The sequence below is a fragment of the Myxocyprinus asiaticus genome, chromosome 26 (assembly GCF_019703515.2).
Source record: "Myxocyprinus asiaticus isolate MX2 ecotype Aquarium Trade chromosome 26, UBuf_Myxa_2, whole genome shotgun sequence".
Lineage (NCBI taxonomy): Eukaryota > Metazoa > Chordata > Actinopteri > Cypriniformes > Catostomidae > Myxocyprinus > Myxocyprinus asiaticus.
The window spans coordinates 28,196,538-28,216,543 of record NC_059369.1 but is presented as its reverse complement, the minus strand read 5'-3'; the positions used below and the strand labels follow the sequence as shown (position 1 = coordinate 28,216,543).

The window sequence follows — 20,006 nt, the reverse complement described above, 5'->3', positions numbered from 1 at the left end:
ATTTAATTTTTGCCAGTGAAACTTGAATCGTTGTCGTAGCAAGTCGAGTATTGAATTTCCTCATCAATATACAGCTGACGTTCTGCGCTTGTTTGTACGCGGAGGTTTAAGAGGGCAATGTGAGATTGATCGTAGTCAGGTGGTGTACTTCAAACATCAATGAGCACTACGACAGGTGAGTGTAACACCCCAACGACACTGCAAGCGAGCGACGCGTCAAATCAGACGCTCCGCTCCGTGTTGACAGCTTCGTATTATATGAGAACGTACTTATTGCGTCGCGTAAGTTTCGAGGTGGATTCTGTTAGAACATTATTTTACTGTAGTGTGCGTCTTGAAATAGCTTAAAAAATGATCAGAATCAATACAATTCCTATTTAAGCGTATATAATCCCTAAATTAGCATTAATATGGTTTTGTTAAATTGCATTGAAGTTTTAAGTATGAGTCTTTTAAAAATAAATGGATGGAAAATTTGAAGCATAGATCTCCTCATTTCACTTTCCACAGAATACCCTAAAACACTAAATTAAAAAAGACATCATTTGTACATGAAGTGGTCTTTTGATCTGCCACTCCAGGCATTCCTCAGTTAAGGTGTCTTCTGTCCTGTGTTAAATTTAGTTGAATATTTTTACAATTCTAAGAGAATCTGCATCACTTGCATATGTGGGTCCTAAATATCCCATATGTATTTCCTATGGTACTCAGTGCATTTAACACTGGTATTATTTTAGTAATACATTGATTGTTTTCAGTTTCCATTTGCTATATTATTAAATATATAATATGCAATAGGTGGTAAGCTATGTAACAAGTACAAACAGTTGTCATTCAGCCGATGCTTATATCCAAAGTGCGTGACATTACACCCATCACAGGAGCAGTCCTCATGGAGCAACCTGATGTTAGATGCCTAGTTCACGGCAAGGGCACAATGGTCATAGGTCCTGGACCACTTCTTGATGTATTTGAACCTGCAACTTTTCTTTTTTCAGTACGCCTCACCACTCTGAACAACAAATATAGCTGCATAGAGTAATATGCTGTATAATATAGTGTCATATGGCATTATAGAATACATAAGGTTGTCATGTTACAAAATTGTTAAAAATATTTTATCCTAGTCCATTGTACTTACATGTTTGTGTTTGTGTGAGTAGAATTGTTGAGACATATTTTACCACCAAACATGGAAATTGCCCATTTTTCTGTAATATTATTCTGTTATTTTTACACTGTCACCCAAAAGTCCTACTCCATTTTCAATGTGTCTGAAACTCATAAAATATATGCCAGCTATTTAAATGTTTAAAATACCAATAAAACTGTAATTAGAGTTCATTTTCCTTGAAATAATTAAGTAGTTTTATAAAAAAAAATAAAAATAAGCATCTAGATTTCACTTGGGTCTTTTTGACCCACATATGCATTTAAGGGGGGTAAAGTTACATAAGTGTTAGGGTTAGGTAGACACTTTCACATGACTGCAGTGAAGCATAATGTCATAACTTAAGTATAACAAACATATAAATATAGCTGCAAGCAGCAATACTGGGGTCAAGCCAATTATCGGCAGCATGAGCAGCGAAAGAAGCATCGTGACACATTATAAGTTAGAATTCTGATGAATGCTGTAGGAGTTAAAGATAAAAAAACAAACATCTATGGCCATGTTTCTCAAGATACACTACTGTTCTATTTGCATGTACTAGTTGCACATTAAACTCTCTATCATCGGCAGAACAGAAGTGCTTGTTCTTTTGGCTATTAGTACATTGATAAAGAGCGTTTACTCAAGGTTGTGCAGAGGGTGTTAAGTGCAACATTGCACACTATACATTGTTTTGTGTAATTAGGGGTCTTCGCCCTTTCAGGGCTTGACCCCTAATTACCAGATGCACTTCTCATTTTTTTCTGATATTTTTGATAGTATCTTTTTAAAGGAATCTAGAACAAATAACACATATTGGAAATTAACTATCATTGCTTTTACTCTGCAGACATGGTTCAAATCATGATACAGTAGATTTGTCTCTCTTACAATAATGAACATATTGACACATTCTTTGTTAACTTATGCAAACAGTGATTTGAAGGTGTGGCTTAACTTGAGAGGGATGGATTTATCCGCATATCGTTGTTTGGATTTTGAGTTTCAGTCTTGTTGTCATGACCACTGTTCATACTTGTGCTTTTTTTTTTTTTTTTTTTTACAGAGGTGGTAAGATTTTGAAATGACTGACTGCCTTACAAGAGCAGCACTGTTGTGGTCTAGGTCCTTCCAGACTAAAGAGTTGTGGAGACAGCCATGAGAACTGGTATGTATCCTACTGTTTGATGCTTTTCCTTATGTGTAACTTAGAACACACCATGTGTGTTTTTTTTTTCGTTTTTTTTCTTTTCCCCTTTTAAAAATTTCTGCTGTGTATTCCTGAATTACAACAGTTTCAAGTTATTAATATGTATGGTAAATAAAGTTATGATATGTTGTTCTTTTCGGCAGAAGTTGTTATTCTGAAGCAGCCAATATCTGTGTGTGTACCACCAAACCATGAGGTGACTTTAAGCGTTAAAGCAATAGGCACTGGTCCTTTGAGGTATCAGTGGTTTGATAAACAACAGAAAGAGGTGTGTATGCCTTGATTTTAAGAAACTGTTATTAATATTGTGAAAAATATATTTACAAGAAAATTAACCTAATTCAGATCAAAATATGTTATGCTTAAACTCTTCAGGTGGAAAGCGGGACAGAGCCTGAGCTTACCATAACTCTCCAGAGAACGGGAAAATACATTTGTAGAGTGAGCGACCTGTACTGTAACTATCAGTTCACAGAATGGGTTAAAGTGAGAATCCTAGACGCACCAGGTATGTTTCTTTATGTTGTCTGTTATTCAATATAGCACTATCAGGCATGGATCTCTAACTTACAACTAAAATGGCCTTGTAGCTATTTTATTACAGTCTGCGTTAATCATTTGGCCTAAGAGTCAATTAACCCACATTGTTATTGTTCATCCTGGTATAGTTAAGACAGAAATTAAGACAAACACTTTTTGAACACTTTCTGGTTGTCAACCTTAGTTTTATTTTGTAATGTTTGATGTGGAATGTTGTGTTTAGATGTTTCTCGCACTTGGAGAGGAGAACTCCATATAGCCATTCACCCAGTTTGTCAAACAGTAAAACTAGGGGAGACTTTTACTCTTCGATGCACAGCTTTAGGCAAGCCTACGCCTTCCTACCAGTGGTACAGGAATGGTCACCTCCTACCTAAACAGACTTCAGAAACACTCAGGGTAAGACCACACCACACAAAAACATATAGCACTCTCTCTGTTGCTTCTTTGTTATTTTGTAGATTCGTTTTTATGTGCAAGTTGGGTTAGGGTTACACAGGTCATTGCTTCAAATGTGAATGCTTTGATGTAATGTATTGACTGACTCAGTGGATGAATTGGTGCCTAAAATAATTATCTTGTGAATTTGGTCTTCCTTTTTTTTTAGGTAGAAAATGCCAGTGCAGACAGCACTGGTTCATACCTCTGTGCTGTGTCAAATGCTTTGGAGGAGAGATGGTCTGAAGCAGCTGAAATTGAGATTGGTAAGAGTCGGCAATGACTTTTTATTTAAAGCTTTTCACCTGATTCGTTTCTATAGCTTATTCCTGCTGAAAGAAACAGCTTAAACCTGCCTAAGGGGCCATTCAGACAAAATGCTTGATACAGCTCAGAAAATAAAACAGAACACAGGTGTTTCAAGGCATGCTTTTAAAAGTTTATGCTCTTTTTAACCTGACACAACACCTAAAATACGCAACGCTCCTGCAAGAGACACAGCACAATGGTCAAAGATGTCAATCTTTCGCATGCTACTTAAAAAAATAAACACACACACACACACACAAAAAAAAAAAAACAAAGCGTGAGAACAGTCCCTAAGATGTTCAGCTGGTTTAGTCAGCCAGCTGGTCCCCCAGCCTGACACCTGCTCACTTTAAAACCATCAAAACAGACCAGCTAAGATAAGCAAGGCTTATAGCAAGCTTCCCAAGAGAAAAATACTTTTTTCTTTTTTTTACACTGTCTGATCTTCTCAGAATGTCTTGCTTTGAAGTAAAAAGCAAGACAGAAAACTTTAAAGAAAACCTTTCAATCTTTAGCTTTAAACCATGGATTGTTTTATCACTTTAGTTTCAGATTGTTGGTACTTTCCCCAAATTGTAGGAGTTAAGAATAATCAGGAACTGAATTGTATTTTGAGTCTTAACAGGTCACTAGATACATGAGAGTAAAACTAATGTAGAAACCAGTCTTGTGAGAGCTTCCCTTTTTTCTTGTCACATAACGGAACACAAATAATGCGAACGCTCTTAGTTTTTTTCCCATTGTGAAACCAGTTGCTTATGGACGAACTTCAGCTATAGGTTTCTTTGAAACATCCAGTGGCTAGTTTGTTCTTTGTTTATTTACATTTCTTACTAACAATCATCTTTCAACTTTCACTTAAACTTTTTCCTCTTTGTTTTCTCCCCAAAGCACCTCCAGATCAACCACCAACACCCACGCTTATGGGTAGGTCACAGTGGAATTTTTTTTTTCTTTATCACTGCTCCGGTTAAAAATAGACTTGGTACTCACCTGGGTTTCCTCATACTCCCACCTTCAAATATCTCCTAATGTTTCCCAACAGCTAGACCCTATCATTCATACAGAGTTACTACAGTTATGGAAAACCTGAAAATATCAAATCTTACAATTTTAAAATCATGATGTAACAGGGTAAGGGATGGGCAAGGAGGAGGGGGAACCAGCTGAACAGTCAATGTAAAGTTTAATGACATACATGAACTTAAAACAACATTAAACAAAGACACACAGACACACACAACGCAGCCGCGTGCATCTCTCTCTCTCAAACTGGTGCCTCCGGCTCGTCTTTATCCCCCTCCCGGCTGATTAGCCCGATTCAGGGCCGGCCGTGTGTCCTCACGGCCTGGCCCCACCCTCCTCCTCGTCACACATGATTTCCAGGCTTTGGAAAAGCATGGAAGATATTAAACCTTGCAAAGTCATGGAAAACTCTTTGAAATATGTGACTGCATTAAATTTCCAAAAGTGAAATCCAAGTCTTCCATTAAGTTGCATTCAAATCTCAGATTTTTGCCTTATTGAAGACACTTGTACACTGTAAAGTTTTACATACAAATGGAAATCTGGCCCATGTAAAAATCTGTATCCTTTCATCACGAATGATTTTGAAAGTCATGGAAAAGTCATGGCAATTCTTTGGTCTAAAAGTGTGGGAACCCTGTCCATGTTATCACACAACATCTTTCTAATTTTCCAATTAGCAACTGACAAAGTGGCACTACTGATTGGGAATCTGAACTACAACCACCACCCTGGTCTGATGGCCCCCATTATGGACGTCCATGAGCTAGGCAATCTTCTGCAGCAGCTGGGCTTCAGAGTGGTCTCTCTGCTAGATCTCACCCTTCAGGAAATGCAGGCTGCCATTGTCAAGTTCTTGCAGCTCTTGGACCGTGGAGTGTATGGTGAGTCACTTGTTGTGGGTTGCTGGAGGAACCTTGATTATAGGCCTGGTCTGTTTCACATGACTGCTTTAACAGAAAAATTGTTTATCTGACAGGAAGTAGGTTTTATGCTCAGGGAAATGGTTTCAAAGGTTTGTTTGTGGTAAAGTTTTCAGGTTCCTGGCTACACATTAATTGGGTCTGCAATGACACAGATTTAAATCTGTTTTAAAAGCTTTTTTTTATGAAATGTTAAAATTCTTTCTGATAGTCATTCCCTATCAGGCAACTATAAGTAAGCCATTTAGAATGTGTCTCTGTGGCAATATCAAAACATTCCTCTGTTAATTTGATCAATTCAGTCCGACACAGTATGGAGTGGGACTGTCTGTTTGTACAACCAATTCAGGATGGGGGGAGTTTTCTGGAATCGGTTTGAAAAAAATTATAACATTTTTCAAATTACATTTGGTGATGTTGAAATTACACACTTCACTTTTAATATTCCGGATTTCTCTCTTTTGAACTTGCTGCTAACAGTGCTAACAGTGCTAACAGTGCTAAACCATGCGGTTTCTGATGGAATGTGTCGTGATTGTGAAGACCTACTCTGACCTTTTGCAAATCATAAGGGAATACAATATTGCTCAATAAGCGTCTCTCACTATATCTGAGAGTCTTAGTGACGAGTCAGAGGAAGTTCCGCCTGAGTGAAAAAAAGGCCTTTTTCTGGTGATACAGTGTGTATCATGGGTCAAAAAAACCACTGTGCTTTCAGTCAAAGAACTATTTTCAGACTGTCATCTGAAATGCCTGCTTATTGGCTGATAAGATATGTGTGGGCAGCAGCATGCTTTGCTACTTTTATCTGTAGAAACTGTGAAAGGTTTTTAGCCAACAGGCTGCTCAGCTAGCTCAAGCTGGACTTTATTATAACAGTATTTGTGAAGTGGAATTATATCTTAAACAGCCGCATGATGAAGATAATTGTGGCATACAGTGTGTACTGTAAAATAGAAAGTGGAAAATGGAAATTGTTCAGTCATTACTCAGCTCTGCATGATGCAATTTATACAATGAAACATGCCTCTGTGTTGCTGTCAATGTAGGTTACACTTCACAGTGTTGTGACTTTGTCTTTGATCTCAGATACCAAGATTTTTTGTTTGTTTTTTGCCAGTGATTTAAAAAGCTGATGGCTGCTTTAGCACCAATGATGACTAATCACAAGTTGTGTTGTCTTGTTGTGTTTATGCAAATGTCCTGCCTCCTTTTATCAACTAAAAGATCAAACCGTTCAGCCCTAGTGCATCTGAAATCTCACAATCTGTTGACTTTTTAACTCTGTTTAAACTCTTGTAACAATCAAAACTAGTTACAAAGTAGTTGTTATTTTGTCTAAGTATGTTCAGTATGTTAAATACAGTACAATGCTGTAAATTAAAGGAATATTCTGGGTTCAATACAAGTTAAGCTCAGTCAACAGCATTTGTGGCAAAATGTTGATTATCACAAAAAATAATTTTGACTTGTCCCTCCTTTTCTTAAAAAAAGAAAAATCTGGGATGCAGTGAGGCACTTACAATGGAAGCGAATGGGGCAAATTTTTGGAGGGTTTAAAGGCAGAAATAAGAAGCTAATTATAATTTTATAAAAGCACTTACAATAATTCTTCTGTTAAAACTCATGTATTGTTTGAGCTCTAAAGTTGTTTAAATTGTCATTTTTACTGTCATTTTAGAGTTTTAGGGTTTGTTGACATTACATCATCGTCATGGCAATGAAGTTGTACAATTGGCTATAACTTTACACAGAAAATGTTAGAAAGCAATTTTAACACACTAAAATCATGTTTACATGCATATTTGTTAAATACTATACTTTTGAAAAAGTGAGTATATTAACGTTCAAAAATTGGTCCCATTCACTTCCTTTGTAAGTGCCTTACTGTAACCTCAATTTTTGCTTTTTTTGAAGAAAAGGAGGGGCAAGTCAAACATTTTCTTTGTGGTAATCAACATTACACCACAAATGCTGTCGATGGAGCTTAACTTGTATTAAACCCGGAATATTCCTTTAAGGAACTCTAAGAAGAAACCAGCTCTCTCTCATAATGTTAGAGATTCAAGGACTTCAGGAAAAATGTGCTATTTCACGATATCGTAATCAAAACAATATACACTTTCTCTGTCCTCATATCATTTCCAGCTGTTTTTTACTATGCTGGCCATGGGTACGAGCACTCTGGTAGGAATTATCTGGTGGCCATTGATGCTCCAAGACCCTACCGAACAGAAAACTGTGTGTGCGTACAGAGAGTGATGCACAGTATGCAGGAGAGAAAAGCCCAGCTCAACGTCATTCTTCTGGACACCTGCAGGAAATGGTACAACTGAAAGAACATAATGATGACTTGTGCGTCTGTATGTTTGTTAGAAAGTGACAAAGTCTTTTAAGAATCCCAGACTTTGGGAATTTATTACAATGTAATAATCACAAATTCTTCTCAATCGTCTTGCTAATTCATATATTGGATTTTCCATAAAGAGTATGACCACAATTCACATAGTTTAAGGCAGTTTAGAGTTGACTTACACCACTAGAGGGATACACCACTATAAGAAAGTGACAGAGGTACTAAACAGAATCATTTTGTATCTTCCAGGTACAAACAGAAAGGTCCTTCCTCTGAAATAAAGCCTTTGGCTCCTCTGGGCAACACAGTGTATGGATACGCCACGTAAGTACTATCATAACTATGTAACAGCGTTTTTTTGTTTTGTTTTTTGTTTTTTTACAAAAAAGTGCTCATGTTGCTTCCCCCACAGGACTGAAGATTCAGAGGCTTTTGAAGTCCAGGATGGAGGCAAGAGCACAGGGATCTTCACCAAGTATCTGAACAAACATATCTTACGGTTGGAGAGGGTGACCCATGTCTTAGAGCAGGTCTCTGAAGGTGGGTTCTGCAAGCAGTTCATTGACAGTGCCAAATCACTGCTTCTTTTTTAAAAGTCAGCTCCACTATATGCGCATCCCTGTAAAGTCTTGTAAATTTGTGTATGAAGGAAGACCAATCACAATTCACTATGCGAATATTATGATAATATCATCGCTGATGGATGCGTTTGAGTCATTCAGTGCCAACTCAACCAAAGGTCCCCGGCTCAAATTTTTTTTTTTGGTAAAAAAAAAAAGACATTTCTGTTGAAAGAAATTCATAAATGATGAACAAAGCCAAAATATTAAATGTCATGGATCAGCGTTTTGTGGAGTAATCCATTATTTAGGAGAGGGGAGTGAAAATGAATATTTTCACTTATGAATAAATAATAAATAAAGGTACATTTCTAGTTTCTAGTAACAGATTTTGTATTGCAGACTAGTTTACTGAAGAAAAACTAGCACTGTACCATGTGACCCAGATTCGAATTTCAACAATTTTTTCAACATATTTATACTTCGAGCCACACTGATTAAACCATATAGGGCCTTATATATCAGTGAACCATAAGGAAAGTTTGTTCTGAACCAGAATCTAAAAGGTTATTAAGATATTTTTAATACTTCTGGAGTTATAGGCATTTCAGCTTTGGAAAAACAACATAAAAAGCGTGTTGGACTCACACCTTTGGCATGTATTGCAACAAGGGGTGCTGATGTCAACTGATTTTAGTAATAGACCTATCAATCTCTGGGTAAATAAGAAAACAATTAAGCTTTTTTTTACCTGTAGTTTTGCTCCAAATTATAGGTGAAAATTATCATTTTGACCACCCTCTACAAAATTACTCATTAAATATATTGATCCATGGCATTTAATATTATGGCTTTCATCGTAATTTATGTTTAAATTTCTTCAGAAAAAGCTTTAACACAATTAAAAATTTCAGACAGGAAAGTTTCATAAATTTGGTTGATTTTACTTTAAATAACCCATTTTGGATGCTGAACATTCTGTCATTGTACGTAAAAGGGGGATTTTCAAACATTAATCTTACATTTCTTAAGAAGTATAAAATGAACAAAAAACAAAAATATATAGTAAACATAAGTTTACAATTATTTACAAAACTAAGCTTAATGTATGGTTTGTTCTGAATTAATTGCTGAAGTTAAATCACTTCATAGTCTTAACCCCTAACTTGAATGTTTAAGGAATATCAATACAGTTCTTGCTTGCAAGCAGTGTAATGACAAGATATTGGCATATTGCATCATATTTCGGAGCATGTAGTGAGATGTAGTTAACAAGGTCACAGCGTCTTTCAGTGCTTTATACTTAGTGTAGGAACAACTGGTTGTCATCTACTATATGTCAGACACTGGTTTCCTCCTTTGATCCTTACCCTCCATGGCATGATGTGACTGTGGATTTATGTTTTAATGGCTGAGATAAACATCCGTTTCTCCACAGAGAGGTTGTATGATTAGTCTCTTTGATAACAGCACTTGGTATTTTAAATTGTAACTGCCAAAGCATGTGCCCTCATTCTTTGGCTGGTCTCAGGTGGGGAAATTTGAAAGTGTTTAACCTAGGAACGGCTGCCCCACTTGCCCTCCTACTGTCCCCCTCCTCCTATCTTGTACACTTGTTTCTCAGTCTGCAACCTGTCCCAGTGCCATTATGTCTGTGTTTGTGGAAGCCAAAAATGACTGTACTCCTTCCTGCCTAAAAAAAAAAAAAAAAAAAAACATTCACTGCTGCATTATGGTGAAGTGTAACTGAAGTCATTGCACTCAAAAACAGAACCTATGAACCAAAGGCCCTTTCTTAACTGCACTTTTTTTCTTCTTCTTAATCAGTACTTTTGTTTTCTTTCCCAGTGAAAATATCTACTTATTCCTAAAACAAGATAGATTATACAGTATATATCAGTTTTATAAATTAAAATATAAAATAATAATTAATTTGCCCCTGGATTTAATTATCAGGGGCATTTGTTTTACTCATTTTATGTCACAATATGTTTTGCTAGGACTATAATAGAATAGTAAGAACAAGATCAGATTAAGAACAATATAAGAAGGGCATATTTTACCCCTACATTTTGAATTTTGGGGGCATTTTTGCCAACAAAGCCCCCATTAATTTCTGAACCTGATATATTCTTAGTAGAGACTTTATAGAGATAGAATATATCACAGATATGCATTTTATTTTATTATATACACTACCGGTAAAAGGTTTTGAAACACTTGACTGAAATGTTTCTCATGATCTTAAAAATCTTTTGATCTGAAGGCGTATGCTTAAATGTTTGAAATTAGTTTTGTAGACAAAAATATAATTGTGCTACCATATTATTTTATTTCATTATAAAACTAAAATTTAATTAAAAAAAAAAAGGTTTTTGAAATTGATGACTTGGACCAAATAATAAAGAAAAGCAGCCAATAAGTGCCCAACATAGATGGGAACTCCTTCAATACTGTTTAAAAATCATCCCAGAATGATACCTCAAGAAGTTGGTTGAGAAAATGTCAAGAGTACATTTTCGTGTAAAAAACCCCCACAGTTTTGACTTATTTTGGATTTTGTTTAGTCACAACATAATTCCCATAGTTCCATTTATGTTATTCCATAGTTTTGATGACTTAACTATTATTCTAAAATGTGAAGGAAAAAAAAAATTATAATAAAGAATGTAAATAAAGAATAAAGTATTTCAAAACTTTTGACCGGTAGTGTGTGTGTGTGTGTGTGTGTGTGTGTGTATACACACACACACACACACACACACACACACATCTCTGGAAAAAATTAAGAGACCACTGCAAAATGGTCAGTTTCTCTGTATTTACTATTTATTGGTATGTGTTTGAGTAAAGTGAACATTTTTGTTTTATTCTATAAAGTACTGACAACATTTCTCCCAAATTCCAAATAAAAATATTGTCATTTAGAGCATTTATTTGTAGAAAATGACAACTGGTCAAAATAACAAAAAAGATGCAATGTATTCAGACCTCGAATATCATCACCAAAGATCATCACCGGTCCTCCACCAGGTCATCTAATGGTTAGACGGAGACCTGGAGAGGCCTTCAAGCCACAGTGTCTCACACCCACTGTGAAATTTGGTGGAGGATCGGTGCTGAATTGGGGGTGCTTCAGCAAGGCTGGAATCAGGCAGATTCATCTTTGTGAAGGACACAAGAATCAAGCCACGTACAAGGTTATCCTGGAAGAAAACATGCTTCCTTCTGCTCTGACAATGTTCTCCAACTCTGAGGATTGGTTTTTCCAGAGGGACAATGCTCCATGCCACACAGCCAGGTCAATCAAGGTGTGGATTGGGGAGCACCAGATCAAGACCCTGTCATGGCCAGCCCAATCTCCAGACCTGAACCCCATTGAAAACCTCTGGAATGTGATCAAGAGGAAGATGGATGGCCACAAGCCATCAAACAAAGCCGAGCTGCTTGAATTTCTGCACCAGGATTGGCATAAATTCACCCAACAGCAATGAGAAAATAGAAAGCATGCCAAGATGCATGGAAGCTGTGAAAATCAGGGTTATTCCAGCAAATATTGATTTCTGAACTCTTCCTAAGTTAAAACATTAGTATTGTGTTGTTTAAAAATGAATATGAACTTATTTTCTTTGTATTATTCGAGGTCTGAAAACAGTGAATTGTTTTGTTATTTTGTCCAGTTGTCATTTTCTGCAAATAAATGCTCTAAATGACAATATTTTTATTTGGAATTTGGGAGAAATGTTGTCAGTACTTTATAAAATAAAATAAAAATATTCATTTGGTAAATCCAGAAAAACTGATCATTTTGCAGTGGTCTTTTAATTTTTTTCCAGAGCTGTATGTAAATACACACATATACACAGTTGAAGTCAGAAGTTTACATACGGTTGAAGTCATTAAAACCCGTTTTTTTAACCACTCCACAGATTTAATATTAGCAAACTATAGTTTTGGCAAGTTGTTTAGGACATCTACTTTGTGCATGACACAAGTAATTTTTCCAACAATCGTTTACAGACAGATTGTTTCACTTTTAATTGTATATCACAATTCCAGTGGGTCAGAAGTTTACATACACTAAGTTAACTGTGCCTTTAAGTAGCTTGGAAAATTACAGACAATGATGTCAAGCCTTTAGACAATTAGCCAGTTAGCATCTGATAGGAGGTGTACTGAACTGGAGGTATACCTGTGGATGCATTAAGGCTACCTTCAAACTCAGTGCCTCTTTGCTTGACATCACGGAAAAATCAAAAGAAATCAGCCAATACCTTAGAAAAAAAATTGTGGACCTCCACATGTCTGGTTCATCCTTGAGAGCAATTTCCAAATACCTGAAGGTACCATGTTCATCTATGCTAAGGATAGTATGCAAGTATAAACACCATGGGACCATGCAGCCATCATACCGGAATGTAGTTTGGTGTGAAAAGTGCAAATCAATCCCAGAACAACAGCAAAGGACCTTGTGAAGATGCTGGAGGAAACAGGTAGACAAGTATCTATATCAACAGTAAAACGAGTCCTATATCGACATAATCTGAAAGGCTGCTCAGCAAGGAAGAAGCCACTGCTCCAAAACCGCCATAAAAAAGCCAGACTACTGTTTGCAAGTGCACATGGGGATAAAGATCTTACTTTTTGGAGAAATGTCCTCTGGTCTAATGAAACAAAAATGTAACTGTTTGGCCATAATGTCCATCATTATGTTTGGAGGAAAAAGGGTGAGGCTTGCAAGCCACAGATCATCATCCCAACCGTGAAGCATGGGGGTGGCAGCATCATGTTGTGGGGGTGCTTTGCTGCAGGAGGGACTGGTGCACTTCACAAAATAGATGGTATCATGAGGAAGGAAAATGATGTGGCTATATTGAAGCAACATCTCAAGACATCAGCCAGGAAGTTAATGCTCGGTTGCAAATGGGTCTTCCAAATGGACAATGGCCCCAAGCATACCTCCAAAGTTGTGACAAAGTGGATTAAGGACAACAAAGTCAAGGTATTGGAGTTGCCATCAAAAAGTCCTGACCTCAATCTGATAGAAAATTTGTGGGCTGAACAGAAAAAGCATGTGAGCAAGGAGGCCTACAAACCTGACTCAGTTACACCAGTTCTGTTTAGAGGAATGGGCCAAAATTGGAAGATATAAAAACTGAAATAAAAAATTCTCTCTACTATTATTCTGATATTTCACATTCTTAAAATAGTTATCTTAACTGACTTAAGAAAGGGAATGTTTTCTACGATTAAATGTCAGGAATTGTGAAAAACTTATAGTGCAGTTTAAATGTATTTGGCTAAGGTGTATGTAAACTTCTGACTTCAACTAATATGTATATATATATATATATATATATATATATATATATATATATATATATATATATATATATATACACACACATACACACACTGTATATTCCTATTGGCAAATTACTTTTTTTTTTTTTTTTTTTTTTTTTTAATAAATCAAACAATTTTGGGAGGTTTATGCTTAAAACTAAAAACACAAATTGCCAGTAGGGTTAAGAAAAATAAATTTCATTCATAATATGTTCTCTGAAAACAAGTTTTATTATCGTACACAATTTTGCTTCTCAGTTAAATTGGTCTTGTTTGTTTTAAGGACATTTAAATAATTTTTCTGGAAAACCAGACAAAAATACTGATTAAGAAAATGTATAGTATTCTTGTTTGAAAACAATTTACTGATAAGTAATTTAAAGATTCCTCTTTTAGTTTCCTCTGCGATTAAGGCTGGAACTTTTCACACTGTAAATATGTGAATGGCCAGTTGTTACCTAATGTAGCCATTTCTACCTGATCTGACCATTATATTTATTTTGGCTTGTGCAACTTAAAGTAATCAATTTGAGTCACATTAGATAATATTTTACTTGAAGGAACACATTTAATTTAGATGTTACCACATGAAGCACATTTTTAGGTTATTGAAAAATTGTATTTTTCAGTGTAACTAGTTTCTATCAGGTACAAAAACACTTTTTAAGTTCCCATTGGTATGATCAACTTGCTGAGTCATGTTTGTCCTTGTCCCTGTTTTGCTTTCATTGTGGAGAGACTGATAATTATGATGGACAGCGGTCACAACTAGCTATGGCAACATGGCTGCATCAGAGCAGATAATATCTTTACTTTGTAATAGAAAAATGTATCCAGTGGATTGTGTTTTGTAATGAATCTGTTCCCTTTGACACAGATCTGGGAAAGGACCCACTGGTGCGTGGCAGACAGGTAGTAGAAATCAGGCACACTCTAACGGAGCCACGGGCCTTGACCGATCCTGTGCGAATATCTGGACACACCATGGAGTTCCGTCGACGAGATGCTTGCTGGAAACAGGCTAATGGTGAATTTGTTTCCCCCATATGATGTCATCAGTGGTCCCTGTCTTGAATGTGTCTTGTTTTACGTAAAAAAAAAAAAAAAACTATAATGTTAATCAAGATTTCTTGCATAAAAAATAATCATAATCTAATTTTACACAACCATTTTCCACCCTCTCTCTGAACCTGAAAATTAAACAGGTTGTTTTTGCTGCTGTACAGTACTGTGCAAATGTTTTAGGCACTTGTGAAAAATGTTGCATAGTGAGGAGGTCTTCAAAAATATTGACGTAAATAGTTTTCATTTATCACTTAATGTCATACAAAGCCCAGGAAACATAAAAAAGCTAAATCAATATTCGGTGTGACCACCTTTGCATTTAAAACAGCCCCAATTCCCCTCGGTACACCTGGACACAGTTTTTCTTGGTTGTTGGCAGATAGGATGTTCCAAGCTTCTTGGAGAATTCACCACAGTTCTTCTATTTATTTAGGCTGTCTCAATTGCTTCTTTCTCTTTATATAATCTCAGACTGACTCGATGTTCAGTGGGGGGCTTTGTGGGGACCATGACATCTGTTGCAGGGCTCCCTGTTCTTCTATTCTAATCTTTTCTATTTGCAAAAGTAATGTTTGGGAGTCTAAAATGTATATTTCATTTTGACTCAATAAAGCTGAAGATATAAAAACCATCTTAAGACAAATATTTTTGTGAAATATCTTATGTGCCTAAGACTTTTGCACAGTACTGTATATTTAAGATCTCCAATGTGATTGGCTAACCTCTTCACATGTGAAATAAATAACTTTTTTGATTATTTAAAAGTGACAGTATAATTACAGTTTACATAGTACATTGAACTTGATTTTTGGACTGAAAACAAGGAAAGTTTTTGATACAAGATATGACCACTTAAAAATGCCATATTTAATGCCAGTGATGATGAAGCTGATGTTAAATGCAGTGGAAATTTTCCCAAAAAAAGGCAAAGATCAATCCGTTAAAGCTCGTTTAGTCAATGCTTCCACTCAAAAGTGCTCTATCAACATTACCCATCTCACAGTTGCGTGACTTCCATTTTAGTTCCCTTTGTGGGCTAGATGGTGAAGCATGACTCATGGTGTAGGATCATTCATAAACCATGTGTTTGTATTAAAAGGAAATGGATGTCCTCCCAAAAGGTAGAAAATAACCACCAGTGAGCTGACTCAAACCACTTCCATTTTTCCACTTTTCTGTTTCCATTTGTCAATTAAATACTAGAGCCACTGTCATTGAAATTTGAGATCAGTCCCTGTTTGTTGATTTGAGCAAGTAAATAAAGGAAAAATATGAAGGAGGCACCTGTTGCTACAGTGCAGAGATATGATGTTAATGTAAAGCATACCTTTTAAATATACATGCATGTACCAGCATATTGCCAAATCAACCTCAGGAGAGTTGATATGTCTAAATATTAGAATAGCTTTTCATGTACTGTATAGTGGCTTTCTTTAAAGTTATAATAGTCAGTTCTTTAGTATGCATAATATAGCAGCACTACAGTACCTTGCTTTTGCCCAGTATACAGTATAATTGGCAAATACAGTATAATAGTTAAATTTCAGTATAAATTAGTGATGCACAACATAATCTAATACTCTTTTCTATGTTATATGTGTTTCTGTGTTTTCTTTCCTTTTTTTGTTGCTAGATAAAACAACATTGTAACATTGCTTGGTAAACAAAACATGTTTTTCTTTTGTTTTACTAGTTCTTCCTGGCCGTAAGTGTCTAAACTTTCAGGACTGTGGTGTTCAGGTGGAGCTCAGTTTCTCCGCTCTGTTCTCCAATGTCCTGATTGTGTTTGGTACACTGAGGAACACAAGCACTGTGGCCCAGGACTGCATGCTGATTCTTGAGAGTGAACCAGTGAGTCATGGATTTTTAGGTCCTTTTTTTTGTTAACACACACACACACACACACACACACACACACACATGTTGGTGCAACTATCCTTATGAGGACTCTCCATAGACATAATGATTTTTATACTGTACAAACTATAGATTCTATCCCCTACCCCGAAACCTAACCCTCACAAAAAACTTTCTGCATTTTCACATTAAAAAAAAAAAAAAACACAAAAAAAAAACAAAAAAACAACAGCATTGTTTAGTATGTTTTTTTTTTTTAAAGCAATCTGAATTATGGGGATACAAGAAATGTCCTCATAAATCACATTTATTGAATAATACCCTTGTAATTACCAGTTTGTAACCTGAAAAACAAATGTCCTGTAAACCACCCAAACACACACACACACACACACAAAAGAAGGATATGAGAGTCGAGATGTGTGGGCCCAAAAGAGAAGGGGTATTTTTTACAGTGTTTTGTATTTGTGTAGGTGTCGGTTGCCCCTTAAGCCCTTCCAAACTTATAAATGTAACTTAATGAAAGCAAGATTTTCATCCTTTCTGGAAGTTAAACTTCTTTTGACTGTAACATGTAAGATGCAGAGTATATTTTCTGAATAAGTAGAAATAAGCAAAGCTGAGTTCATTGAAAAGCTTCAATACATTAATTTTGCATGGGCAAAAAAATCTTAATGTACTGCTAAATATTAGCAGATTATTCCTTTGATATATTATGTTTTGTGTTGCATTGATTTTTTACCTCACAACACTAAACATGAAAGATTTTTACATTTGTATTACTGTACTGTAAGTGCTAAGTTTACTAATGTTCAAGAGGTGCAGCAAAAAGAAAGTAGATTGACTTTGTCAAATAAAACTATGAGTCTACTGACCTCTAGGGGTAAAAACTGCTTAATAAGTCCTTAGGTACTTAGTTTGATTTAAATAGTTTGCTGTTATTCACTTTTCGTTTACAGTATATGTTGGTTTGAGTACAGTTGAAAGTTAATTCAGTGGTGATATACCTCTGTTTTTAGGGGATGCAGGACATTTTCTCTGCTTGTGGCAGATCAGAAGAAATGGATTGTCTGCTTGTGAGCACTGGTGAAACTCCTGACAGCACCCTCAGATTATGTTGCCTTCAGAGGCTCCAGGTACATTTACTGGTGTTTTTTCCTCATTTAACTTGTGTAATACTTTTGAAATACATTTTGAATGTACCACTGTACCCTGTCAATAATGATCAGCTGTCCATTATTATGCTTATTACATGGCTACTAGCTAAATAAATAAATGGACATGAAATATTCATTTGATTTACGGCACATTATTGTTAAAGGATTTTTACAAATACTGTTAAAGTAAATGCAACAATGCATTTAAACCAAACTTCTCTAAAACTTCCTAGGGATCACTGGTGATCAAGGTCAAACTGCACTACATCCACACAGAAACTAAAGAACGTCTCACTCAGAGCAGAGAGCTAGACATAGGCAAGCCTCTTATCGCCTCCTGCAAGCTTAATCAGATGAAAGCAGTGGACAGAAGACAAGAAAGTCGTGTCCATACTGTGGACCACCTGGCCAACATCACATGGCCGCATCATCAGAACCATCCTCAACCTGGTCGACCCTATATGCGCAAGGCAGAGAACAAGTTACAGAGCTCAGTCAAAGCCACCTCTGTGAGCAGCAATGAACCAGAGGAGAATGATGAAAATGACTCTAGTGGATTCACTATGTGATGTGCCTTCCCTTTACAAACACACAATAGATTACGGCATTGTTTTGATGCAGCAAAGGGTTTTTCTTACGTTTTAGTGTTTACTTTTTGCTTACTAATTAACAATTGTGATAAGTGTGTGTGTGTGTGTGTGTGTGAGGGCAGGTTTAAGTGGTTTGAGGACTTTTAAACTGGTAATTACAAGGGTATTATGCTATAAATGTGGTTTATGAGGACATTTCTAGTGTCCCCATAATTCATATTGCTTAAAAAACATACTAAATTATGTTTTATTGAAAATGTAAAAATGCAGAAAGTTTTTTGTGAGGGTTAGGGGATAGAATCTATAGTTTGTACAATATAAAAATCATTATGTCTATGGAGAGTCCTCATAATGATAGCTGCACCAACATGTGTGTGTGTGTGTGTGTGTGTGTCAGAGAGAGTGAGAGCATGGAAAGGAAGACGTTCTCATGCATATTAATGTATGTTTATACTATTAATAATTATTTGTAAATCAAATCAAGTGTAATATTCTGATATAATCCATAAAGTGGTAATACTGGAGCTTGCTTGTATGATTTTTATTATTTAAAATGTATTTCTTAATGCAAGTATAGACTTGGGACTGAAAGGTAATTAGTTATTAAACTAATTAAAGTTAAGCTAATTAAAAACGAATTAAAGTTAATATCTAAATTACCAAATATTAATCCAGTTGACCCTCCTTTTGTTTGTACATCCAATGTAAATACAGAAACTATCACACATTTGAACGAACTGGAGAAAAGAGAGGATTTATGAAAATACAGTAATATTTCTATGATCTACAAATGTGTTGAAAGAATAGATTAGGCATTTAGGTTTAGGTAATCATTTTATTTTATATTTTCAGTTGCGCTAACAAATTCACACATTTGTAGATAATTCAGCGATATTTGTTTTTAAATAAAGGTCTAATAAACTACAGGAAAACAGAGAATATGCTAATAACAATTTATATTACATGGTAGTAACATTAAATGTTAAATACTGTCTGCCCATAATGTCTCTGAAAGACAGAGATTTTACCAATTTTCAGAAAACTAGGATTAATTTGCAGGTTATTTCTAATAATCTATATATTTTTTTAATAATAATAATTTAATGTTAATTTAATTTCTAACAATAATCTCTTTCTAGGATTTTATATATGCTTATTAATTATATACACTTATTAATTTTGACAGTGCAGGTTAAATATAATTTAAGATCAATCGACAGCATTTGTGGCATAATGTTGATTACCACAAAAATTCATTTTTAATTGCCCCTCCTTTAAAAAATAAATAAATCTGGGCTATAGTGAGGCACTTACAATGGAAGTGAATGGGGCCAATCCGTAAATGTTAAAATACTCGTGTGTTAACATGATTTTAGTATGATAAAACTGGTTACTAAACTTTTCTGTGTTAAGTTATATCCAATTTTACAACTTTGTAAAAACAATTATTTCAAGCTCAAATATAGAGTTTTAACA

The 20,006-nt window shown here is 35.5% G+C and overlaps 1 protein-coding gene across 1 annotated transcript; it reads left to right on the top strand.

Moving 5' to 3' along the window:
- Nucleotide 1: 1 nt before the first annotated feature.
- LOC127416812 (mucosa-associated lymphoid tissue lymphoma translocation protein 1-like) lies at nt 2-19,055 on the top strand. The gene is made up of 15 exons (XM_051656363.1): nt 2-175; nt 2,220-2,321; nt 2,507-2,631; nt 2,739-2,871; nt 3,127-3,302; nt 3,511-3,607; nt 4,542-4,577; nt 5,357-5,560; nt 7,748-7,925; nt 8,205-8,279; nt 8,368-8,495; nt 14,739-14,888; nt 16,620-16,777; nt 17,803-17,919; nt 18,174-19,055. Exons 2-15 carry the CDS (start codon nt 2,312-2,314, stop codon nt 18,507-18,509), a joined length of 1,923 nt encoding a protein of 640 aa, XP_051512323.1. The 5' UTR covers nt 2-175; nt 2,220-2,311; the 3' UTR covers nt 18,510-19,055.
- Nucleotides 19,056-20,006: the final 951 nt, after the last annotated feature.